At 41.1% G+C, this 26,053-nt stretch overlaps 1 protein-coding gene across 3 annotated transcripts in view; it reads right to left on the bottom strand.

Moving 5' to 3' along the window:
- Positions 1-545: 545 nt before the first annotated feature.
- Positions 546-26,053, bottom strand: part of LOC116041288 (collagen alpha-3(IX) chain-like) — a 40,379-nt gene continuing 14,871 nt past the window's right edge. For 2 of the 3 annotated variants that reach the window (XR_004895382.1, XR_004895383.1), the window contains 32 exons: positions 25,871-25,960; positions 25,736-25,771; positions 24,083-24,154; positions 23,942-23,986; positions 23,803-23,838; positions 23,678-23,701; positions 23,522-23,575; positions 21,822-21,893; positions 20,840-20,878; positions 20,645-20,701; positions 14,371-14,424; positions 14,047-14,100; positions 13,888-13,941; positions 13,692-13,745; positions 12,397-12,450; positions 12,254-12,307; positions 12,103-12,156; positions 11,637-11,690; positions 11,047-11,091; positions 10,532-10,585; positions 10,369-10,422; positions 10,171-10,224; positions 8,883-8,954; positions 8,739-8,774; positions 8,581-8,625; positions 6,816-6,848; positions 6,374-6,520; positions 3,504-3,558; positions 3,194-3,388; positions 2,610-2,696; positions 961-1,462; positions 546-928 (listed from right to left, as the gene is read on the bottom strand). Coding sequence is in view for 1 of the 3 variants with exons in the window: in XM_035993180.1 (XP_035849073.1) it covers positions 1,260-1,462; positions 2,610-2,696; positions 3,194-3,388; positions 3,504-3,558; positions 6,374-6,520; positions 6,816-6,848; positions 8,581-8,625; positions 8,739-8,774; positions 8,883-8,954; positions 10,171-10,224; positions 10,369-10,422; positions 10,532-10,585; positions 11,047-11,091; positions 11,637-11,690; positions 12,103-12,156; positions 12,254-12,307; positions 12,397-12,450; positions 13,692-13,745; positions 13,888-13,941; positions 14,047-14,100; positions 14,371-14,424; positions 20,645-20,701; positions 20,840-20,878; positions 21,822-21,893; positions 23,522-23,575; positions 23,678-23,701; positions 23,803-23,838; positions 23,942-23,986; positions 24,083-24,154; positions 25,736-25,771; positions 25,871-25,960 (2,037 nt within the window). In the remaining 2 variants the exon portion in view is untranslated. Of the gene's footprint in view, positions 1,463-2,609; positions 2,697-3,193; positions 3,389-3,503; positions 3,559-6,373; positions 6,521-6,815; positions 6,849-8,580; positions 8,626-8,738; positions 8,775-8,882; positions 8,955-10,170; positions 10,225-10,368; positions 10,423-10,531; positions 10,586-11,046; positions 11,092-11,636; positions 11,691-12,102; positions 12,157-12,253; positions 12,308-12,396; positions 12,451-13,691; positions 13,746-13,887; positions 13,942-14,046; positions 14,101-14,370; positions 14,425-20,644; positions 20,702-20,839; positions 20,879-21,821; positions 21,894-23,521; positions 23,576-23,677; positions 23,702-23,802; positions 23,839-23,941; positions 23,987-24,082; positions 24,155-25,735; positions 25,772-25,870; positions 25,961-26,053 lie in introns of all 3 variants that reach the window. The other variant, XM_035993180.1, reaches the window with a different exon arrangement.

Here is a 26,053-nt window from a genome sequence, read left to right as displayed (position 1 = left end):
AAGTATAAACCTGAAAATTAGCATGTGTCCCCTTTAATACCTGAACCCTCTTTATCTAAGATGAATATGTAAACCAAGGAAACGTGTGCACCCTTTCACTTTTCCATACAACCTCAAATCCACTGGCTCCATACAATGATACAATCTAGGACATCCCTACTGGGATGGCTGCTATGCTAACTCTTTCCAGCGGCCTGGTAAAGGTCATATTTGATCTGTGAATGTATTTGTGCTGTGCAGACAGAGGTAGGGATGATGTTGACTGTCCTTTGTAACTAGGCAACAGTAAATGCCCTCCTGAACAAAACCATTTCACTATAGATGGGCTGTGGAATTTAATGAAATTCCACAGCCCATCTATAGTGAAATGGATCAACCACTTTTCCATGTGCATACCAATCTATTTAATCCTCTGTATCATGCTGTGTAATAATGTGACTCATTGTCACTTGCATATCTTTGAATTTTAAAATCATAGCTGCAGCTGCTCTAAGATACATTTTATGCACCATTAAATGGGAAACTTAATACAGTAATGTGCAACATTTCCAAAACATATCACTTTATTACATTGTTTGAAAAAGAACAAATTCATAGGACAAAATCTGGCAAAACAAATGTATGATCCTAAAGAAAAAGCACATTATTGGACATGTCAGTTCTGCACAATTGTAAATGTTAATGTGAACCTTTTTTGTAGTTTTGTTTTGAAAGCAAAGCCTCAAAACATAGTTCCACTTCCTAATTGGCTTGTGACTGCAGTGGTGAATCAGTGGTTCAAAATGGCAACTGGTATGCTGTAGGCTTTACATGTAGCTAAAAGAGTAGAAGCAATGTTTTCAGGGAGCTTATTCAAGGAATGAAAAGGCACACACATAAGAGAGAAATCAGAGAGAGTTGTGAGTACAAGTTGTCATATTAGTTTTCCCTAAGATAAGGGGTCAGGGCACAGATTTGTACGGGTCAACTCATGGGCATACGTGCCTGTCGTCGGCTGGAAGAAGTCGCTTTGGCATCAGTAGCAGCTATCTTTGAACATTAGATAAGCTCTCACTGTAATCACCAACAAGTTAAAACGTCTATACATTACTCTACAATTGTGCCTTGTCTCTGTTTCCCTTTGCGTCTCTTAGATCCGTGGTTCAGATGGAGACATTGAAGGACTCCCAAAGATCACCACGTCGCCCGCACTTCTGAGTAGCCCTGAAACGTGGTCGCTGCAGGATGAGATCTGGAGTGTGTCAACGAGCTGTGATGTCTCATGGGTTTTTGTAGCCGTCGGACTTCTTTCCACTGACCATGTAGAAAGGTGGAAGTCTGCCTATACAGGTTGATGGATCACAAAGCCCGGGCGGACCTGAAGCTCCCCTTGGACCGGCTTCTCCTGGGACACCAGGACTTCCTGTCTCACCGCGTTCTCCATTCTTGCCATCCTTGCTGATGCCAGGAGCGCCCGGTGCACCTGATAGGGAAAATACAAATGGTTAAATATTAAAGTTAAAATTCAAATTTAAAGTATATACAAATATATCACGTTAGTTTTCACTGAACATTTTAATTACCAAAAAGAAGACAACGTTGGTACTGTAATTTGATTGGTGCAACATCTGTGTGGATGGGCCCTCAAAATAATTCTTAATATCACTTAAATCCCAATGGCTACACGAATAGCTGAATGTTTTTTCCCCATTCTAGATTCCCATTTCAAATATTCTTTACATGATATCCTCATTGTCTCTGAAGTTACATAGAAAGCAGAGACCCTCCTGTATAATATAAGGATCCTAGAGGTTTATGTTAGGATCACCAGTTGTAATTATTAATTAAATGCCAAAAGCGCAGTAATGCAACAGCAAAGGACAGAAAAAAGACAACTGCTAGCAAGCAGACATCCATGCAGGATGTAAAATGTTTCAAAAAGCATGTTTTATCCAGAGGGAAATGCATTCAGCAAGCGTTTTAGTGTGTAACACTCAATGTAAACAATGTAAAAGAAAGTCTGGCCAAGCAAAGTTCTCCCTAAAAAGTCAGCCAACCACTGCCATGGATTTCCACCCAGAGGCTTGGAGCCTAGATGCTGTTACCACAAATAGCCAAATGTCCAAATTTCCTCTTTTGAAAAATGGAAAATCTACACAAAGAGATCATATCATTATGGTTTATATTCCCTTACACAAAGGTGAGTAGTGGATATGACACATGCCTCTGGTGTGGGAGATCCTGGTTCAATTCCCACTGCGATACATCAACCAATGTGTCCCTGAGCAAGACACTTAACCCCTAATCGCTCCAGAGGCGTGCGGCCTCTGACAAATGTAGCAATTGTAAGTCGTCTTGGATAAAAGCGTCAGCTAAATGACATGTAATGTTATTTCACTCAATGGTGTTTTAAGCCCCCAACGTCGACTTCAAGGTAGCGCTGCAACCGTCGACTTCAAGGCACCTAACCCTAACCATTGCCAAATCCTAGTGCCTTCCAGGCAGCGCTGCCTGGAAGACGACGTTGGGGGCTTAAAACACCAAACACCGAGAATTTCAGTTCCAGTTGTTAATAAAGAGGAACATTCTCATCAACAATGTGCTATAATCATGACAAGAACAAGCCTCACCTGGTGCACCCGGTTCGCCTGGGCTTCCTTTGATTCCTACACCATCCACTCCCTTGTCTCCCTTGTCTCCCTTCTCCCCTGCATCACCTGCAGAACAGAAGAGCATGTAGAGGACACACAAATACATGCTAGGATGAAATAGAGAGGCATACTGTTTTCACAGTTATGGGGATGTAATTAGGAAACTGAATGCCTCTGACTCGGCCTTGTTTAGTGAGTAATTAATTGGATATTGTTATGCGCGGGTGAAGCGCTTCCATCCACAGAGCGCTCTGCATAACTTCTTTCAGTGTACTCTGGCAGTATGAAGACAAAGTTGTACTGCCTTGTTTTCTCTAAAATAAGGCTCCACTTATTTTCTCGCCATTACTTCCACTGTATGGGTTCCGGAGGCTCTCCAGGGAAATAAAGGGAAAGCAAAAAGCTATCACAGCGGCACAGCTTATCTATCACAGTGCTGGGGAAACACATGCAGTATTTACAAAGCACTAAAGGCTTTGCCAGAGGTTGCTAAAGGCAGCAGCTTGGGTTATCTTAGCACTGGCTTTGGTGGAGTATTGAGTAATTTAAAAAGGCTCACTGACCTTTCTTGCCCGGTAAGCCCGGAAGCCCAAAGAAGCCTGGATGGCCTTTGGCACCTGCCGGACCTGGGGTCCCTGCTGCTCCTGCCTCTCCAGCTGGTCCAGGGGGGCCGGGAGGTCCTGCCGGTCCAGGAGTGCCAGGGGAACCAATGGCTGCTGGCCTCTTAAGAAACTCTTTCATAAACTCTGCTAATTGTTCTAAAAGGACAAAGAACAAATCAGCATAAAACAGGAAGTAGCCATGAATAGTTTTACCATGGCTTGAATATAAGTGAAGATATGGATGTGATTAATTAAAGTCAACAAGCTGCACCTTCAACAACAGCTGAGCACATTTCCCGAAGCTTCTCGTCATTCACTTTTGGGCCCTGTGAATTAATGAATAAAAATTAACTCTTCAATGTGACCATATATTTGTGCAATTTCAATCTCACCTGCAAACTGCATCCTGATGGCTTAAAAGCAACGTTTAAAGGCACAGTTTCTGAATACGGGCTGTGCATTTCTCTTGATTAGGCGTTTTGATTCTTTCACAGTATTTATATTCTACCTCAACCTACTTTATAATAACAAAAGAGAAAGCAAATCTCACTTTTTACAATACGTGACATTCAAAGAGACAGCGAAGTGAGTGTAATGTGGGCGGGCAGGGTTTAGCTGCAAGAGTGATTTAAATCCAATTCTTCAGATTTGATTGAAAAATTCAAAGTGGTGGCTTAGCGCAGTGGTTCCTAACCTTTTTTTTTCTGAGGTACCCCCACAGCCCTGTCGGATGAACTCACGTAACCCATAATGCAATACAATTTTTTTCATACAATTGAACTGAATATTTAAGTTGGTTTGGTCAGCAATCCTACAACTAGCCTACTAGGCTATTGCTACATTGGGCGAGGCTGAATGTTTCAATAATTTACCCATTACCGTTACTGTTAGCTAATTATTTGAACTTTTTATTCACTACTTTTGAATACCTGTTTAAGCTTCTGTGCTCAAGCAACAGCTCACTTGCTGACTACTTTTCAAACACTATTACATAACTGCAATAGTAGTACACTGTAGTGTTTAGGTGTTACAATGTTAACCCTGTTAATATGTGGATATATTCTTTAAATCAAATCATCATTTTTTATTTTTTATTAGTTGAGTTACTCTCCAATCTTTCCACAGTACCCCCTGGGGTGCATGTACCCCTGGTTGGGAATCACTGTATTAGCGAATACAGCGCAAAACGGAGCTGGAGAGCTCCCCTACATTGTTAGATCAGGAGGAGCAGGGTCAAAGTGGCATTATTAAATACTCTACTCCTATTTTGAGATCACTCTGCTAGCTAGCCACACTAGCTGACGGTTAAGTGTGATTTAATATGATGGGCAAGGATCAAAATGGTCATTTGTATATCAATTACTCACCCCGTGTTACCTTGAATCTTGATGAAACAGTTTTTTTGGCTTTCCTCCACAGTGAACGAAGAATCCAAAAACAGAGAATAATAGAGCAATCGGGGGCAACATATTAATTCATCACACATTTTCTCTGTTTTTGGATTCTTAGTTCACCGTGGAATCCCGTGTGTAACACAGGGTGAGTAATTGATATACAAATGATCATTTTGAGGGTGAAGTACTCCTTAAAGCTCAAAGTATAGCTGAGGCTGAGTGGAATGTCCCAGAGCATTGGACAAATTACAATGCTGACCTGATGATGGCGATGGATGAAAAGTCAGAGGATCACCAAAGTCATTAGGATACATCACATGTGGACTCTTGATTAGAGTAATCAAGTCATTCCATCTCCACTTATGGCTGAACTGTCTAAGTTTAGCTCTTGAAGGCCACTATGGGTAGAACACGTGCTGCTGCTGAGGATAGTGTGTTAATTCTGTATTTTGGCAATCAGTGTTGGGAGTAACGCGTTACAAAAGTAACGCAATTACAGTAATGTATTCCTTTTTGCTGTAACGCAGTAATATAACGCATTACTAATTAAATTTCGGTAATATTATACTCGTTACAATCTCAGTAACGCGAGTTACAACGCATTTTAACGCAACATTTAGTGGTGCATTGTTTTTTTTAAGAATTCACATTTCTTCACAGGAAAAAAAAAAGCTGTATTATTTTCCTGTCGCTGTATTCGATGGTTGAGATGACTGCAGAGACAAATACATTTGCGAGATGGATATTATTTTCAGGAGTTATTACGCTGCATTGAAGTGAGCTGTCCTGTTTCTGTTCCCGTGGTCAGAGCCAGAACCAGAGACAGTACGGACAGCATGTATGTCCCAACAGGTGACGGTACGTCAGCGGTTGACAGATATAAACATCTCGGGAATTAATGATGAGGCTTGCTACACGTAAATATCATTGCATTTTATCAGCCGTAGAGAGTAACTCTGCCTGTAGTGGAATGGCTTCGAATGACGACCAAAAGCGCTTGTCTTTTACTGTGACCATTTACTGTTCAATATGTTGCAGTTTTATAAACAAGAAAGTGAACAACTGGAGCCTGACGGACATGTTGCATCTCAGTAAGCTAGCAAGAGTAGGCGACACAACAGATAACTTCCGTGTAGCATACTTCAAAATAAAAGCACTTCCTGTGACGGTTCGCAGTAAAACTAAATTACTGTTAAATAAGGTTGTGTAGGCTACCTTTTCACAAACCAGCTGTAAATCAAGTACTGTAAATAATGTAAATAGTGAGTTTTAATCACACTATAATTGAACATTTCCTTTAGAGTGTTTTAAACTAAACAACATGAATTTCTTATTCAAGTGCTATAAACAAACATTTTACAACAATGCTGTACTTTTAATTGAGTATTTTCATTTTCTCCTACTTGCCTATTATACGTTTTACTTATCTATTTTTTTTATAGATTTAGTTACTTTGCATATTTATATTAATTATACAAAAATATGAATAATCTAATTAAAGTGGATAAATAGGAGACTTTATTGATCCGGTGGTGAAATTCACAAGCTAGCTGCCAAATCAAACATCCCCTGTTATTTTGGTGAAAGTAGCTCAAAAGTAATGCAAAAGTAGTGTAACGCATTACAATTCAGAGACAGTAATATTGTAATATAACTAATTACTCTCAAATGACAGTAACTAGTAATCTATAATGTATTACATTTTGGAAGTAACTTGCCCAACACTGTTGGCAATGGAAACACTCACAGGTAGACCTCTGGGGCCTGGTGATCCAGGAACGCCTGGTTCTCCCTCTAGCCCTCGAGCTCCCATTGGACCAGACAAACCGGAGTGGCCCGGCTGGCCTGGTCTGCCCTCGTCTCCTGTAGCTCCTCGTTGGCCTTTCTCTCCACGCTTAAGGTGAGAAAAAAAAACAATTACTATCCCCTTCTGACATTAGTAAGACTACAACTATGTCCATTCATTTTTTTAACTGGTAAGTCTCAATTCCTTATTATTGTTATATTTGTGGGGATTTCATAAAGATAGTTCAACTAGTTTACATTGTTTTGTTCACATACAATACAAGCCACTAGTAATAGCAGGTGTTACAGCGCAGTGGTGGAGTTATCAATTTTTAAGGGGAAAATATCCTTAGGCAACAGAAACAGAAGTGTGTTAGCTGCATTACAGTCTGTAGTTTTAATACCTCTCCTTTGATTCCAGTAACACCAGGAGGGCCCTGAAAACACACAAATATTAGTGGACGTCTTTCAAATCCACCAACAGACACAGTGTTGCATTCTCAATCATAGACTGTAAAAACAATGGACAAAGCTTCCTGGCCTGAAAAGTGAAGCCAATGTGAAAGTGCCTTAAACCTGCATTCTATTTAATTTCCAGCAGGGGGCGACTCCACTGGTTGCAAAAAGAAGTCAGTCTCTATAAAAGTCTATGGAAAATGACCCTACCTCTTACTTGATTTATTACCTCAATAAACATTTTCATAATGAGTTTATGGCCTCAATTGACACTTTCCAGTCTTCTTCAATACAGCACGATGTTCATTATGTAAAATATAGTCCCATTTATTTTAAAATAGACAATAAAGCAAGAGATGCTTTAGGACGCCGACCTGTCAATCATGACAGAGGCTTAGCAATGCTAGCCATGCCCTGTGTACATTAAAATAGCCATGGACTTGTTTTTGGGTGTTTCACTTCATCAAAGCTGATTGGAACATTTTGGTTGCCTAAAATTGTTTTGTTCAGCGTTATGCCAAGCAAGCTAGCTAGTTACTTGGTAACTTAAGGTAATGTTTGCCGATTTTCTGTACTACCAGAGCCGGTCTACGGAGAGCCATTTCACTTCCTATTAAGCCCCATTGTACCAAATTTGGTTTCAGTTCCACCAGAGTTCCACTGGGGGTGATCACAGGCGAGTGCAAAATGAATGGGACTCTATGGAGCTAGACGACTACATTTGTCTCTTTCGCCTGATTGCCGTTGACAAATCTCAGATTTGATTGTAGTTCAACATGGATTATAGGTCGAAAGTTGAATGAACGAGTACTTATGTCCTTTCGATTTCTTACAGGTTGAGTCGTTGCCCATAACACGCTAGCATTCTGCTAATGAATGCTGATTGGTCAGTGAAGGACTGACTACGACAAGAGATCCCACTTGATGGCATCCAAAGCAGAACCAGAATGTCAGAGTGAATATTTCGGCGTGGTCTTTAAAACATTAGCAAACCTCTTTCTAGCACGTGTATTGACAGGGAGAGTCTAACCTGTCAGCTGTGTTGTCGATGCCTCGAGAGAAAAAAGGAAGCAACTCAGAGTTTGCCATAAAGCAGTATCTCTGGCCGTACGATGTGTATTACGTCATTGACATTTTAAAAGGCTTTTTAGAACAAAAAAGCCACTTCTTCTAAAAATCTAACACCCAGCAGTGTGTATTTTCTTAGCCTCCCCTTTCAAATGCAACATTTAAATTACTAGACAAAAAAAGTGGATTTTGAGGGGTATAGCTCCATAGAGTCCCATTCATTCTGCACTCGCCTGTGAGCGCCCCCTATATGGAATCAGAGTGGAACTGCAACCAGTTCAGAAGCTGGAAGTTTCGAGAGAGTGAAACATCTTCCCTTATTAGAAATTCTTTGGTACTACCGTACATTCAGATGAATGGCGGCAGTACCCAGAGATCCGTGTTTACCAGCAGGTAAATCTCCACTGTATAACTCACTTCAGAAGGGTTGAAAAGAGTCAACTTTCCCCCTTTAGCGTTTAGCTTAGCGCAGCGCCATTGCAACTATAAACAGCACTGACATCATCCCCAGCTCCAACCTTCTCATCAAAAATTGTCACATCCGACCAAGATGGCGACGGCCATATTGCCAAAACTCAAAGCTATTTTTACAGTCTATGTTCTCTATACACATACGTTCTCAAAACCAAACTTAGCTCCACATACCTGGTCACCCTTGACTCCAGGATCTCCTGCTATACCTGTGTCCCCCTGTAAACAAAAACAACGTGCCAAGTCTGTCACTTCTGGACCAATGAAATGGCTGCGAGACATCATTCACAGACACATTTTAAACAAAATACAGAGGTTATAATAGTTCTTACCAAACTTCCTTTTGGTCCCATTGGTCCCATAGGTCCCTAGACAACACATGGGAAATTTTATTGTATTTACTTCACCACACCTAAGGACTCTCATCATTATGGATGTGGAGACACATAACGTTGGTAAAATGAGATTTGTCTAACCTGATCACCTTTGTGTCCAGTATGACCCTTCAGTCCTGTGGCACCGGTGCTACCTTTATCTCCTTTGTCACCCTGGAAATACAACATTTTACATAAATGTGTTCTATTCATTTCATCTTTTTTTTTGCAATGTTGAATATCTTTTTTTCTATAAACTCTCTTCATCATTATTGTGAACTGCTCTGTAAAGCATATTGGGCTAGTATTACATGTGCTTTGTAAATACGGTTTCTTATGATTTATTAATCAAAAGGTCAGTTTATGGAACTTTTGCATCACCCTGTCAGGTTTCTAATTCTCAATAATGACTGGCCCGCTCTACATTATCCCCCTTATTACATGGCTTTTTACACGGCTACTTATACAGAGGTTACCCACTGATAACACTGTTAACTTTACCGCTGATGTAGCCTGGCTCCGCCCTCCTACGTACTTCCGTTCAATTTTCATTTTCCTTCAGTACTACGTCTGGGTTTGCGGTATATTCTTGGGTTTTCTCCAGTCAAATCTTTACCGGTCCAATCAGCGAACAGAGGGAGTGGCTGAGAACGATGACGTTGAGGTTCGGTAACCTTCGGTGAGTTCCGTAATGGCGGCAGAGAAAGATGCGAGCGAAGCCATTCGGTCCCTTGTGGCAACGCTTCCGAATATCCAGAAGTTAAAGCCCGAGCAAGAACAATCTTTGCTGAGTTTTGTTGGTGGCCATGATGTTGTTGCCCTCCTCCCCACGGGGTTCGGGAAAAGTTTGATTTTCCAGCTCGCTCCGTTAGTGGTGAAGGAGTTGGCTAAGGCGAAAGCTAGCGATTCTAAGCCGACGTCACAACCAAACGTTAGCGATTGGTTATGGCAGATCCAGAGTGGCTCTGGGCAGATCCAATAGTTTTAAACTTCAACAGAGTACCCGCCTTCAAGGAAGTTAACACTTGTCAATGGAGAGTGGCCAGACTCTCTGTACAAATGAAATGTAGGACCAGGCTACCGCTGATGAGCATCGACCCAGTGAATGAGCTAAACATGGTGCTAACTTACGCTGCGTTTGCACTGTTGATTCACTGATCAGCAGTATGATCTCCATATGCGCACAAATATTGATTTAAAAATTAATGTATTGACTTAAAAATGGTCCGCCAGAGTCTATGATCAAAACTTTGTCAATGCCAACGGTCTGTTATACTTAGCAACCGTCTCCTTACTGTACACAGAAATAGCAGACCGCAGAATGCTGTGATAGACCAATCAGAATCAAGTATTCAACCAAGCCGTGTCATAAATTATAATAATGTCTCACCTGGATGCCTGGAGGACCTGCAGACCCAACTGGCCCTTGTTTTCCTGTTTCACCCTGGAAATTGATTATAGATACAGTTTACCCTTCAACTTAGTAATATAACTAAACTACTAAACACACACGAAAAAAACATTAAACACCCAAATGAATACATCTGAAAGCTTAAAATGACCAACACACAAGTAAATATAAACTCACGGTTGATCCTTTACTTCCTGGTTTTCCATCTTCTCCATCTTTTCCAGGCTCCCCCTGTATGAAAACAGATGTTGGGTTTGATAATAAGACTTGCAGCACATTCATCAAACTAGCACATGAATATAATGAGAGTGTGATAGGAGGCTTGATGAGAGAATCTCACAGTCTTTCCAGGAAGTCCGACTGGCCCAACGGGTCCCTCAGCACCAGCATCACCCTAAATCCAAAACAGGAATCGTGTTAGTCGTTGCATTTCTATCCGCTCAGTCTGCTTGGTTGGTTCAAGGTTCAATGTTCTTCATTTGTCATGTGCACAATTACAGAAGTAATCGTTGGCAATGAAAATCTTAGTCCAAGTTCCAACAATGCTCACTAAATAACTATAAAAAAACACAAAACACACAAGCACAAGCAAAACCTAAATCTAAGACAAATGAAAAAAATAGTGCAAGTTAAGATAAAGGGCTAAAAAATAAACAAAAACAATATGAATAAAGTAATATAATTATATAATACATACATGTATGTAGACAGTATTGCAAATGAATAAGACTGAATGTAAAAAGGAAGGTAGTGTAGTATATGTAGTGAGTTCTGTTAAGGTCTAATGCTGCGACAATAACATGTTGAAGGCACTATGTGGACATGCCTCATTAAATAGGAGATGATTCCAATTACCTTTGCACCAGAGGGTCCAACTACTCCCTGCTTCCCTGGCAGCCCCTAGGGACAACGACACATCATTTGAAAAGAAACGGAAAATAACGAGTTATTGAAGAATATATACTGTATTTAGTGGAGGCTCTGTAAAACAAAATGAATATTTCTAAGGTGGCTTTGCGAATTATTTACTAGGAAAAGTCCCCAGTGTGCACTTTGTGTAATTTGTGAAAATCTCTCTCCAGGAAATAAAAGAGGAGACTGCACAGCTTATTCTTCAGAAGATAAGGGTCTAAAACATACTTTTTTGTAGACTCAGTTAAACAAATTCTGAGTGAGAGACCATATCTGTATCCTCTCACCTCACACACTCAGAGGGAAAGGTACTGTAGATGTGCTGTTGGTATTAGATTTGTCTTTGTGCTGGTTGTTTGACTTAAATGTTTTATTGATCTGCCCTGCTCTGTTGCTTCAGAGAGGACCTTCTCCTATATTAGTTTTCCTTGCTTTGACTTAAAAAAAAAACTATTCAAACTTACCAGAATGTAGCAGTTTTTTATATATATATATATAGAAACACTTATAGAAACATAGAAAGTTGGACTTACTGGAATACCCACAATCCCCCTGACACCACTAGCTCCAGCAGTACCAGGCTCTCCCTGTTGAGTACAAGTGTATTCATACAAATACATTAATGAATAGGGTTAGATTAGTAGTTATGAGTCCATACACATTTACTGCTGACATAATGGGGCACACTTGATTTGATCTTTGGAAACGTAAACTTTGCATTTTACTGTTCATTGTTTTTGTAAATTAACATGACGCTGTATCTTTTGCCAAAATAAATGATAAATGTCTCTGACAAATGAAAATTTCAATTTAGTACATACACACGTTGCTGATACAAGTGCATAAAGCGAGTTTCAGCGTACCGTGATGGTCTGAGCGTTGTCTCCAGGGTGCAGAAATTAACGTTCGACTCAATATGTGGATATTTTTGGTCAAAATATTTAAAGATATTTAATACTGTAACAAAAAAAATATTTGCTGTTGAAACTGAGAAGTCACCTTGGCTCCATCAACTCCAGGAAGTCCATCCAAGCCGTCCTTGCCAGGCTCTCCCTGTAGTGTCACACCACACAGTTAGAACCCGGCCACACTCTTAACCACAGTGTGCTAAAGAATGAACGAGTTCACCCAATCCCGTCAGCGTACTTACAACGTCTCCCTTTTCCCCTGCAGGACCCTGTTCTCCTTGAGGTCCCACAGCTCCCTAATCAAAGTCACACAAAAACATTTTTCAACAGTCTTTCAGGTAATATTTTTTGCAACATAATCCAGAAGTTGAAGTGTAGAACTCACCTCATCGCCCTTGGCACCCTCCAAACCCTGACGTCCACGGATTCCCTCCACACCCTGAGAGAAGAGATCAGAGGTACAGAAGAGAGTTAGAGTTTTCAATTACATCCTGCCCTAGTACTATTAGAGTGAATGCCAACGAGTAGAGGACATAGAGCCGGCCAAACTAAGACTGCTTGCAGACACCGTCTCTACATTTAAGAGTAAGCTTAGAACTCTCCTCTTTGATAAGGCTTATAGCTAGGGCTGGCCCAGGTTTGCCTTGGACCAGCCCTTAGTTATGCTGCTATAGGTTTAGACTGCCGGGGGATGTCCTTTGACACGCTGAGCTCCTCATTCCACCTCTCTCTCTCCATCTGTGTGCATTCATGTCCCAATAATGCAACTAACTAACTAACTAAGCGGTCTATTTCGACGATGATTCATTTAGGGAATTGCTCTGGTGCTGCCGGAGGTTCCGCTGGATGTCCCTCATTTTCGACTGATAATCTGTCACCTTCCACTTTCTTTGTGTTGGCATTCTAAACTCCGGTGGATTTATGAGGACTATGGTTAACTGCTCCACAGATCTCTGCAGGGTAAATCAAGAAAGCTGTCGAATCTTTTCTCTTTCTCTTATTTCTTTTTTTTTTTTTTTAAAGTTTTCTCTTGCACGATTAAAACAACTTTTGAACGTGCATGTTCCACCAAAAAAAATTCCTTCCAGAGACTATTTTGCAGAGACGACGTTGCTCCGTCCGACACTTAGCGCCACCCAAGAAGATTGTGATTGGTTTAAAGAAATGCCAATAAACCAGAGCAGGTTTTTCTCCCATCTCGGAATGCTATGTGGACTATCTAGATCCTCCTCCGCAGCGCTGTGGAGGAAGGTCTGGCAATGCGAAACAACTAACTAAGCCCTTTCCCCAGAGTCCTTGTGCTTTCTTGCTTCGCAGATTTTCTTGGATTGTGGTGGCACCTGGATCGTGGTTGCATCTGCTGAACTAAACTAAACTACTCAGTTAGGGTTAGGAATAGATTGTATGTGGGGTTAAAAACTTATGTAACACACAGAACCCCAGTCTCCTGCCGGACGCCCTGCTACGCCCGCACTGGTACTACTATTATTAGTCATAGTTCTATTATCTTTACTGTTACTATAATTGCTACTGTTCATCATATAATTCAATTTTACCCACTGCTATCATTATTGTCGTACCCAATGCTTGCTCTTCGGGGCAATTGTGTGGTCTAGACCTACTCTAGCTAACTTCTGTTATGATTTGACACTATAAATAAAATTGATTTGAATTGCTTACAGGAGCTCCAGGTGGGCCGGTAGGTCCTGGGACGCCATTGAAACCAGGAGGACCCTGTGTACAGAGAAGAGTCAGTTTTTATCTGCAAACATAATGCTACAAATGTTTAAGCTTAGTACATTATTATTTTATTTTATTTTATTTTTACAAGCAGCCCTTAGTAGAAAAAATGTGATGAAGGTCTGTTTTAACATACTCTGTCTCCCTTTTCCCCCGTGCTTCCAGGGAATCCAATGGGCCCTCTTTGACCCTAAAATGACAAAACAGCATATTTAAATATATATATCACTTCCTTTCATAGAGTCACATACAGTTGTGTAATAGCACACTGTAATTGAGTATTAAGTTCCCTTACATCATCTCCCATGCGACCTGGTGGCCCCTGAGGACCTTCCTCTCCAGCATCTCCCTGTGGAAAATAAGATTAATTAAATTGTGACACCAGAGATAATCATATTAAGCTGTTTATTGGCTGCAATCACATCATGTTTGTGCACGTTATTTTTGGTATCAAACTGCTCCCATACCTATGAGCTGTTACTGGAAATGGGAATTCACACAGTAGTTTGTTAATGCAAAGGGACCCTATTTTTGTCAAGTGTCAAAAGTAAAGGAGGGATATTAAGCAGGAACCTCATTTGTTGACTAGATATCTTTCTGTTTTTACTCTCTCACATACCTTTGCTCCAGGTTCCCCATCTTTTCCGGGCTCACCAGGCAAACCTGTGTGTCCCTGAAGGCAACAATCAATTGTATCAACAATATTATACAACTTTATCAACAAATGTATCAGGGTTTACCCTTTTACTGATTACCAGCTGCAACAGCAACACTGTGATTGCTTTTACCTTGTAAGTGTGTGTGTGTGTGTGTGTGTGTGTGTGTGTGTGTGTGTGTGTGTGTGTGTGTGTGTGTGTGTGTGTGTGTGTGTGTGTGTGTTTGTGTGTGTCATCATGGCAAAATTAGGTCTTTTGGCTGATTTTGTCCAGTAGCCACTGGCGGTATTGCAACAATAAATCCCTCTGAGACCCAGAAAGGATTTTCCCCATAGGCCACCATTGTAAAAGAGACAGGGCTGGACTAGGGTAAAAAATCAGCCCTGGACTTTTGAGACCCAGACCAGCACACCAAAATCGGCCAGACATAAATCTTGCACTCCCCTTCAACACATGTAGCAGCAACACCAGCAGGCTTCAGCAATGGTTGAATGGTAGATTTGCTTGACTCACCAGCCCCCAAAAAAAGTATAATTCACTAGCCATTTGGATGGTGGACGCAAAGTTAATTTTGAACCCTGTATACCAGCCCCTAATACTCTCACTTAGCTGAGTGCTAAGTAAGAGAGTATGATAATGTACTCACTGATTCAAAAAGGCTGCCTGGCTCCTGATAGCAAGATGGCTAAAGGTTGAGGGTGGAGCATGGCTGTCATCAAGATGTCTTGTATAGTAAACAAGTGGCAAGCCTGTAAGTTAAAGGTCCCATGGCACTTTATGAGGTTTTATAACATTAATATGAGTTCCCCCAGCCTGCCTATGGTCCCCCAGTGGCTAGAAATGGCGATGGGTGTAAACCGAGCCCTGGGTATCCTGCTCTGCCTTTGAGAAAATGAAAGCTCAGATGGGCCGATCTGGAATCTTGCTCCTTATGAGGTCATAAGGAGGAAGGTTACCTCCCCTTTCTCTGCTTTGCCCGCCCAGAGAATTTGGCCCTCCTATGAGAAAGAGGCATCATGGCTTTCAAACGAGCAAAGTGGCAGTTGGTCAAGGCTACACTCCCACTCTCCACCTTGCCCCCCCTCTCTCCTCCTCAATAGCTACAGACACAGAAATGGCACATACTAAGGAAAGCTCATTGTGGGACTGGCTCTAGTGGCTGTAATTCTGCACCAAGGCTGAATTTTGGGAAAGAGACTTCAGATACTTTATTAGGGGACCACTAAGGCCTATATAAAGGAGACTTCAGATACAGTATTAGGGGACCACTAAGGCCTATATAAAAGCATTCAAAGAGCACCATGTCATGGGACCTTTAAACTAAAGCTGCATTTTGTACACAGTATGCAGCTTATGTTAATAGAATGTGGATAAATCAGAAAGTTATAGTACAATGTTTGCAAGTGCCTTAGCTTGCTAAAATAGTACTAACATTAGCTTACTAACAGCTAACTTGTCCTCTCTGGCAGACAAAGGGTGCTAAAATAATAGTGTGACATGCTTAAATCTCGTGTTTTTTAGCTAGCTACCGGCACTATGCGGTTATTTTTGCCGCCGGTGGGGGCGGTACTTAAATGCGCTGTGTCTCTATGATAGGATGGAAGTGGGCGATAGTGGGATGTGATTGACCAGTGTTCAGATGAGAGACAAACCAGTTGCCAATGATGTCAACAGTCTTTTTTGGGCCGATAAAATAAAAATAAATAAAACGTTTTCGACCGGAGTGCAGCCACTGCCCATTCAGACCACAAAAATAGACCGGACCACCAGGAAATGTCCCAGTACACCCGATGGCCAATCCATGCCTGTAAAGAGATGTCTGCAAAACTGCTGCAAGGTCACTTTAGACTGCAAACAAGGTCAGTTATGACTCTATTATATTTTTAATCCATGAACTTTTAACATTTGAAAAACTCCCCTTTAGCTGAGAAAAGCGATTTAAAAACCTGTGATGTCACCACAATGTCTATTGGCTGAGCAGGAACTCGAAGGTGGGGCCAGCAAGAAAAACACTCCAGCGCATATTCAGTGGGCCGCGTATCACGGAATTAAAACCAGAACTTTTGTGGCGGATGCGCCACTGAGCAACTCTCATAGGAATGAACAGGGCACCGCCATTCTTATAATACATCCATTAAAGACACCTACTGTAGCGGGAACTACCACAGAGGCCGTTTTCAGGTACTTTGCCAGGTGTTTATATGTGTGTGGCCAGATTTGTTCGCCACAATAACATCACAACCGTACAAGATGCAGTCACAAAAAGCATTCTCATGGACGGGTTCGTATGATATTGTACGAAAATGTATGCACGCCAATTTGTATGATGTCCTACGAAATTACGAGGAGTGCTGGCCGGGCACGTGACAAAATGTAGCCGTATTGTTACATGACAGTTAGGTTCAGCGTTTGTTACGGTTAAGTTTAGTCAAGGAAAGGTTACTGTGAGCCGGATACGTGATGGTGGCTATTACAGTTAAAAGTTTGGTGTAGGTAAAAACACCAGTCCACTTAAGTAGGACCAGGACATGCACATCTGTTTCCTGGGTAAACATCTTCTGTTTTCTCCTTAATTTCTTCCAGGATACAAAATCCCGTTTGAAAGCCCTGTGTAGTTTCCTGCTGTTTTCCATTCTTCTCATAATATATAAACGACTAATATAGCCATACTTCTGTGAGGCTGTAATTAGACACAACTGTGTTTCGCACTAAATGCTAACGCCAACGTCATGCTAACGACAATGTTAACACGATGATGTCAAACAAGCACCATTTACAATGTTTACTAGTTTAGTTCTCACATTTGCTTGTTAGCACTAAACACAAAGCTAGGGCTATTGGAAATGCCATTAGCTTTGCAGGTATTTCAACACATCCTCATACCTAAACAACATCATCAAATCATAGGTTGATTTCCAAAGACTCCCAAAATGACATATGCAACCAATCTTATTTACTTTCTAAAATGCCCCCATAAGTCGTTTGTTCAAGCAGCCATTACGATGCATATTTACGCTTAATGAGGTGGCGCCTTCTAGTGGCCGTAGTAATTATGTTGGGAGCAATGCAGTATCATAACCGGAAGTGAAGTTACTTAACAAATGTACTGGTTTTAATCCAAACCACGATCCTTTTTAAACCTAAGTAGTTTTTATGCCTTAACGTTTTACACCATTAATGTGTTTAAAACCACCACGTTATGTTCTTTGCTTAAGATATGAGGAATGAAAATTCTGCTGTGGGTCATATTTCCTGCCTCCACTGGGGCCGCTAACTTGTGAAATAGATCCTGTGGGTCATATTAGAGGGTAGGAATAAATTACCTATACGGTTGTAGGCAGGGCATGTGATTGGCGGGTGAAACTGTCAATCTACCTGCCACATTGGCGGGTAGCCAATGAGAATTGAGTGATTCAGACTCGTAACTATCGGTACACGGTTGCTTACGGGCCTGGTCCAATCAGGGGCCCGTATCACTGGAGGACATTGATTGACAGCCGGGGCCCCCTATCGCATTTTCATTACTCACACAATCCCAGCATCCCACGTGCAGCCACTGACCAAGCGGGAGTGAGAACGGGTCAAATTCATTTCCTAGTTTCTGATATGAAGACGAGACGTGTATGTGACTCGAACATCTCACATTACAAACAAAACGTACAGCGAAAGACCGTGCAAAACATTTCAGACCATCCTGCCAACCTGTAGACATTTTAACATCAGTGTACGCTGTAACGATTTTTCACTCTAAAGTCAGCGGCTGCTGTTTCAAATTGTCGGCTCTCTGCAGCGGGCGGGGCTGCTCCGTTTCCCCCGCGACTGACGCGCACACACAATCACACACAAACACACACACAAACACACGCACGCACAGACACACACACAAACGCACACGGTGGATGCAGGAAAAAACGCAGATGAGACCTACAGGATGACCTAAATTGAGGACAGCTACACTCGTTATTGTAAGTGCAATGATAAGTTAAAGTCCAATAAGTACTTTATTAAACCGTATGAATGTGTGTCCCAGGCCAGGATAGGAAATTAACTAAACAATGTAAAGATCAACAAGCCAATGACAATGCCAACACCGGGCCCCTATGCAGGATTATCAAGGTGGGCTACCATCAATAGGACAGGACAGGATCATAGAGTCACAGCAATTCCTGTTTTTCACCTTTTATGACGCAAAAAAAAAGTGGCTGGTAAAAAGTCCCTGTGGCAGGTGGATTTAAAAATCCACCTGCCACAGTGGCTGGTGGTCAAAAAAGTTAACTTCATGCCCTGGTTGTAGGACTTGATAGACCGTAATCATGCGACAGTTCTATTTAACGTAACAGTTGTAGTTTCAAACACGTAGTAAACGTTGTAGAACGGAACGAGTTAAGTTTAGGCAACAAAAATAATTAAGGTTAGTAAAACATCAGGGATTGCCTTAAAAAAATCACATGTACAATATGAGGACAGGCTGAGGTATGTGGTCATGAACCACATACTTTGGACAAAGTGAGATTTTGACCTGATGATGTATGAAAAGTTAAGGGATCACCAAAGTTATTACAATTCATCTTCTGGGAACCATGAATGTCTGCACAAAATTCCATCCATTAGTAGTTGAGATATTTCATTCTGTAAAAATCCATTTTTTTATTTAAATATTTTGTCAAAGTTTATATTATGCAATAGAATACAGTGCTAATGGGCTATTCAGGAATGCTTTGTTGTGTCGGACAATAAGCAGCAACTATTTTACCTTATTAAAGGGATACTTCACCGATTAGCATTAAGCTTTGTATCAGTAGAAACCTGGTAGTATTTTCAAATGACTGTGCTTCCCTCCCTCATGTCCCCCTGAGACTAGAGATCTCTGTATTGTGTGTCTGGAAAATAAACTCTGATGACGCAAAACTCGTCATTTTGCATCATCAGAGGCAAAGGTTAGAGAATACAGCCAGTAGTAGGAGCTAGTTCTGCATGTTTTCAACCCACCCATAGTGGGTGGGACCTCACTCCCGGTATGTCCAAACAGTGTCAGCCATCTTGAAGCTAAGCAAACAGGCTCTCACTCTTTTCAGCAGCAACCTTGCAATTATGTGCATTCAAACTACCGCACGTGTACCACCGGGATACATTGGTACAGATCGGAGAATATGCAGGACACTTTATTACAGACGGAATACTCTACACACTACCCGAGCTTCGCCAGATAGAGATGCTGCTCTGTCGGGTAAGACTCGTGGAGGTGGGCTGTGCATATATGTTAACACAGACTGGTGCAGAAATGCGGTGCTTGTATCCAACTACTGCTCACCGCTGGTGGAGTTTGTGACTGTTAAATGCCGACCATTCTACATTCCACGCGAATTCATGGCTGTGTTTGTACTCGGTGTTTACATCCCACCAAGCACAAATGCTGAACTTTACAGAGCTATCAGTGCGCTCCAAAGCACACATCCGGATGGACTATTTATTGTTGCTGGTGATTTCAACCACGCAAATCTCAAGAAAGTTCTTATATTCTACCTTCACCTCACGGTGAACCTAACAAATAACAATCAGTGCTGTTACAAGTCTACTTATGCCCTGTCTTTTGTTGTCTGTTATCTGTCCTGTCCCTTGTCTGTCTTAAATGCTCTACTTTAAGTAGTAATTGCACTTTATGTATAGTCAGGTGTGTGCACTAAATGTAGCCTGTCTCGTATGTCATTTTTATATAATGTCGTTTTTATATAATGTTGTTTTTTATAAAATGTCTTTTTTTTTTTTTTTTTTATAATTTTAAATGTGTAACACCACTTGAGCCACGGTGAAACGTTGTTTTGTTTCACTAGTATATGGTTGAAATGACAATAAAACCCACTTGACTGCCCTCTGTAACCGGTACGTGTCGCTTGGGCGTGGCTTCATAGGGAAGCGAAGCAAGTACATTCTGGGAGTTGTTGTTTTTCATCCACATGAGCCAAAAATACATTTTCTGGCTTTTCTCGGTCTAGAAGGCACCAACTTCTAAAGTTATTTCACATTTCTACTACATAAATGACCCAATTTAAATACATATTCATCTTTCCAACGGTGAAATATCCCTTTAACTTTAAATTAGCTAATAAAATCTGATCCTTGGGATTCCTACAGAGGGAACAGTTTCCAACATGGACTCAAAACTAAAACTAAACTCAAAGCTAAATAAAACTAAATCTAAAGTGTCTCTAAAGCTAAAATGACATTGCCATTCCTCACCTTCATTCCTGGTAGCCCAGCCAGTCCCTGTGGGCCTGCAGGGCAGGCAGCAGGACACTACGAATGAAAGAAAAAACAGTGAGATTCAGAGACACTTTAATGACTCCATTGTTTCATCAGATAATTACTGTCACCAATCCAATTGCCATGCATCCAGGACACATTTGGCAGTGTGAAAGACAGTAAAACACTCACAGCTTCCCCGCTTCCCTCATTGCTGGCACCAGGCGGTCCCTAAAACACAGCAGAGTGACATCTAAAACAGCCGCGAGCGTTTAGATGTCCACATAAAATCCACCAGCAGAAATCCCCAGAGAGGTAATGTGAAAAGAGACTGCAGCGTGAAAGGTCACCATGCACTCGTGATTTCGTGATTGTATGAGTATCCAAAGAGATGACACATTAGTATGGAGGTTATGCATCTGTTCAGCAGGTGGTCAAGATGCAGTATGTGGCTGATGTTGAGCTTTAATTAAAAGGCATGCAGATACTGATAATTCCATTTAGTCAACTTTGGCATGACAACAAGGCCCCAAAACCCCCACTGACACTGACTCCTAACCCCAACCCTAGTCACTACACTTGTCACTAACCTTCATCCTGGACTTCACATCTGTCCATTGCATATACTTATATTCTTTGCAAAATTTGCACTCAACCTATTTTGCCTTTTTTCTTATGCAACTGTTACTTTGTATGTATATATTTGTTTTTTGGTATTTATTGTTTATTTCATATTAATGTTTAATATGTGTGTTTGTTTGTTTTTTATATGCCCGTTTCACCAAGGCAAATTCCACATAAGTGTACTTATTGTGGCAATAAAACCTTCTCTGATTCTGATTTGTAATTTGTGATTTGTGATGGTGATTTGACCAGACCTACAAGGTCTGATGACACTGGAGTCATTTAGCATCCCAATGTCTAATATCTGTCTCAAAGGTTTTTTCCAAATAATAAATGTCTGCTTACAATATACTTATAATCGTTGGCGTGAAAAGTGTCCAATTCAAACACAGTAATATCGACAGTTAGCAGCTGTAAACATAAATATTAGCATCTGCAGATAAGCTTCCAAGTATTGAAGATCTAAAATGCCTGTATTGTATTGTATGAAATGTATAAAAATGATAAAGTAGTAGTTGTAAACCAAACATGGGTTAGATTTGGTTCTCACCGCCGGCCCTGGTGGACCAGGAGGGCCAACAGGCCCTGCGGTGCCGGGTTTCCCTCTGGGTCCAGGTTGACCCTGCAAGTACAGGAAATATTATCATAACATTTTATATCCAACACTTATGAGCAAGCGTTTGCTATATGACCATGACAAAATCCTTAAAATATCAAACTGTTTTTATGGTGCTGTAAAAATATGTGTCACTGTGTGTAAACTATGTTTACAACTATTTTCAGTGGTGGAAGAATAACTCTGGTCCTTCAGTAAAGGTAGCAATGCAACAATGTAATAATACTCCATTACAAGTAAGTAGTATCCCCAGTGTAAAAGTACTAAAGTATTATCAGCAACATTTACTTAAAGTTTTCAAAGTAAAAGTACTAGTACTGCAGTAAAAAATGTTTCCTGTGACTGATAGCGGTTCCCAGCCAATAGGTCAAGAGGTCACAAACCAAAAATGTTGGGAACCACCGGTTTAATCTTTAACGGTGTGTTATATTTCATGAGCGTATGTTTTGTAGGTAAAATCTTAAAGAAAGTAGTAACTGTAGCTCTCATATACATGTGGTGGCAGCCCAAACTGCATTCTCAGTTATGTTTCGAGAGAAACGTATTTTGAGTTTCTAGAGAAACATATTTTGTCCCAGTTTGTTTTCTAAAAAAAAAAAATGTTTCTAATCAAAGTCTGCATAGGGATAGGTTCAAGGGGGATGGATGGGTTAAACAATCATGGGACTTTCACCCAGGAGGTTGGTGCTTGTGTCCCATGTTAAACCAAAAGTCAACATTGACTCATTCTAACTTACGTCCGTAAAGTAAACTGATGTAACGCACTTAACTTACGTATATAACTTAAGTTATAAAATACGTTAAAAACATATTATTTTTTTTTAAACCCAAACCACAATATTTTCCTAAACCTAACCAAATAGTTTGGATTCCTAAATCCAACCTAACCTAGTTTTGTTTCAATTCACATTAAAGGTGCAGTAGGTAAGACTTATAAAACTAACATTCTGTCATATTTGCTGAAACTGACCCTATGTTCCAGTAGAACTACATGAAGCAGGTCATTTAAAAAAAATCTGGCTCCTCTGGCACCACCTACAGCCTGTAGTGAGATTTACAAAAATCCACCGCACCCTGTTCAGATGCACCAATCAGGGCCAGGGGGGGTGTCTAACTGTGTGTCAATCACTGCTCATGCACACGCAGTCATTCTCCCTTGTGGGGGGAGGGGCTTAGGAGACAGTTTTGGGCTTTAGGGAAAGGGGGGAGGGACTGAGAAGTTGTTGATGTTCAAATTTTTTAGCTAAGTCCTGGATCTTCACAATCCTGAAGTGTGTTACGTTTAAAACTGCAACCATCTCACAACGTATGCCTGTTGCTGGTACTATGACGTGTTGAAACAAACATAATCCGGGAGAAAATATGTTTCCCACGAAATGCAATTGATAATGCAGTTTAGTTGTAGGGGGGCGTCATTTTTAGGGGACAGGAATGGTAGTTGAGTAAAGAGTACAATATTTCCCTCTGAAATGTAGTGGAGTAGAAGTATAAAGTAGCATAAAATAAAAATACACAAGTAACGCACAAGAACTTTACAGAAATATAATACCTTGGTAAATGTACTTTTCAAAACTGACTTTTCACATTGATTCATATCAACATGTATTCAAACTTAAAATGTTTGTTTGTCTGACCTCAGGTCCGATGTTTCCCTCATCTCCTGGGATTCCTGGTTTCCCTGGTGGTCCCTGTCAGAGACAGACACACAGCAGTTAATAAAGCAGCACATGTACTGTATGAGCATTTCAACAATGTGTCAGAATGCAACAGAAGATGTAGCAAACACATACAGCGGGGCCTTCACTTGCTGGGCCCTGTGAAAGGAGAGACAGAAGAGATTAGTATTGGCAGTTTCTCCATACGGTCGTCAAATGCAGTGTCATTTCCACGTACGTTGCTTTAATAAGATACTTACAGCGGGACCTGGAGGTCCTGGAAAGCCAGGAAGTCCCTGCAGTCAGGAGGTAAAATAAATCAGAAACATTGTCTAGGTTTGTAAAGAATTACAATTCTTATAACTGAATGATTTCAGAGTACTATAAATGGTTTCTCACTCTCTCCCCTATAGGCCCTATGGGACCCATTGGACCAGAAGAACCCTGCAACAACAAACAAATAGTCACACACAAACAATACTGGCAGATATTAGAAAGACTGTGAGTGTGTGTGTCAGGGGATATAGTAATGTCTCCTACACCAGCTCCTGGAAGGCCAGGCAGGCCTCTCTGTCCAGGAAGACCGATCTCCCCCTTCTCCCCTTTGCTGCCCTAGGAAACAGACACAACAGGAATAAAACCGCTTTATCTTCTTCTTGCATCTCTCTGCACCGTTGCTAAGATACACAGAGGCAGTGACAGTCAACATTTAATCAATGAAAGGTGGGCCGCTCTCGTTCTTAAAATAAAACATCCCATGCTTGTGTAAGGCTATGCAGATAACGAGTGGGTTGGACCGGAACAGAGCAACAATAAACGACAGAGGCACCAGTAAACATGTAGCCTCCCGTTAACCCTCATGTTTAACCAGTAACAATTGTTCAAGCGTTTCAGGTCTGTTATGTGTCATTGCAAAGACATGGTGTGGCATTATATGTGTTATCTGTAAGAAGAATGACTAAGAAAAGAAAACTAAATGGTGTTACATTCATTATATAGTACAGTACATTGTCCGTCTTGGAGCTAAGAAAGAATGTCTAGATCCCATGTATTTTCATTTGAAAGATAAGAAATTGTTACAGTAGATCTGAAGAAATCTGTTTCCTTCACCAGATTTCTTTTGTTTTCTTTTTTTGATGGGGACATAGATGGGGAGTGGGATGTCTGTTACCTTGCACGGCAGCTAGGTTCTCACAGGATAACATATCACAAAAAAATCCATTTATTCAGGCTTCAAGTAATGCATTTGTGTCTGAACTACCAGCTTACCGAACCATTCGTGGTCCGGGGAGGAGCGACTGGCTGCAAATTTGCGTTTCCTAGGATGGCGAAGGCATGTCCCGCCCTACTCTACCTTTGATTGGCTAATACTTGTTGCCTTTGTTGGTTGGATTGGTTAGGTTTAGGAATGAGGAGTGAGATTGGTTAAGGTTAGGGTAAGAATACCAGGGTAGGCCAATCAGAGGCAGAGTAAGGCAGAGTAGGGCGGGACATGCGTTCGCCATCCTATAACACAAATTCGCCTAGTGGCAGCTCAAGCGTGGTTTTGTTGTGCATGACAGTCACGCCTGTTCGTTCAAAACGATGGCGGACGCGATAGACAGACGGTTCATCAAATCACCTGCCAGGGAATTTCTTTCAAACGTGCCTGCCCTTTTCCAAACAGTTTCCAATGACGGCTTATCAGATGGTTCTGTTTAATTAACCATCTGGCATGTCAGGTTAGGATGTCTGGGCTATGTTAGTGAAAGGTGAAGACCCATTAGAAGTAAGCTTGCTCATTAGCACACATTGTTTAAAAAAGCAGCCCACAACTTTCTCTGAGAGTTTCTTTGACTTTGTGTCATATATTTTTGTAATCCTGGAAGACAGGGATATTAAATTGTTAAGTGCTTTTAATCACAATTATCTGACTTCGCTACATTTCAAGTCACAACAGTTAAAGAATAAAAAGAAGGCACGTGGAAAGTCCTGATAAACTATGTGAGAAAGGAACAGAAGACAGATGATAAATCAGCAGAAGAAGCTGATTTGTTTAAAGAAATATATACAAGCCAGAGCATTCCCTAATGCTTGACCACAGAGGTAAAGTGAACCATTTCCCTGAGGTACTGTATCACACAAAAAGAGGGAGAATGGATCCACATCCTGCAGAGTATTTTGGCAGTAAATCATTTAGCATTTCATACTTACAGGATTGCCTGGACTGCCAGTAGAACCTGGAAGACCCTGGAGAGATGAATAAAACAACATAGTTAAAAAAAAAAGCAGAGACATAAAGAGAATATTTGTAGAGAGAAAGAGAGTTATCCATGAGGAAATACTTACATCTCTTCCATCTCTGCCGTTTTCTCCTGCGGGCCCTCGGGGGCCCTCTGGGCCAGGGGCTCCTGGGGGGCCTTGGACTGATTTGTCAGGCTGAGAGTGGAGACAACAAGTCAGCCAATGACAGTGAAATGACTTATTGACTTAAAAACTATGAATTAAACCTTGATTTTAAAACAAATTATG

This window comes from Sander lucioperca, chromosome 16, assembly GCF_008315115.2.
Source record: "Sander lucioperca isolate FBNREF2018 chromosome 16, SLUC_FBN_1.2, whole genome shotgun sequence".
NCBI classification, from domain to species: Eukaryota; Metazoa; Chordata; class Actinopteri; order Perciformes; family Percidae; genus Sander; species Sander lucioperca.
The sequence above is the reverse complement of the archived record's forward strand: the minus strand, read 5'-3'. Positions and strand labels throughout refer to the sequence as shown.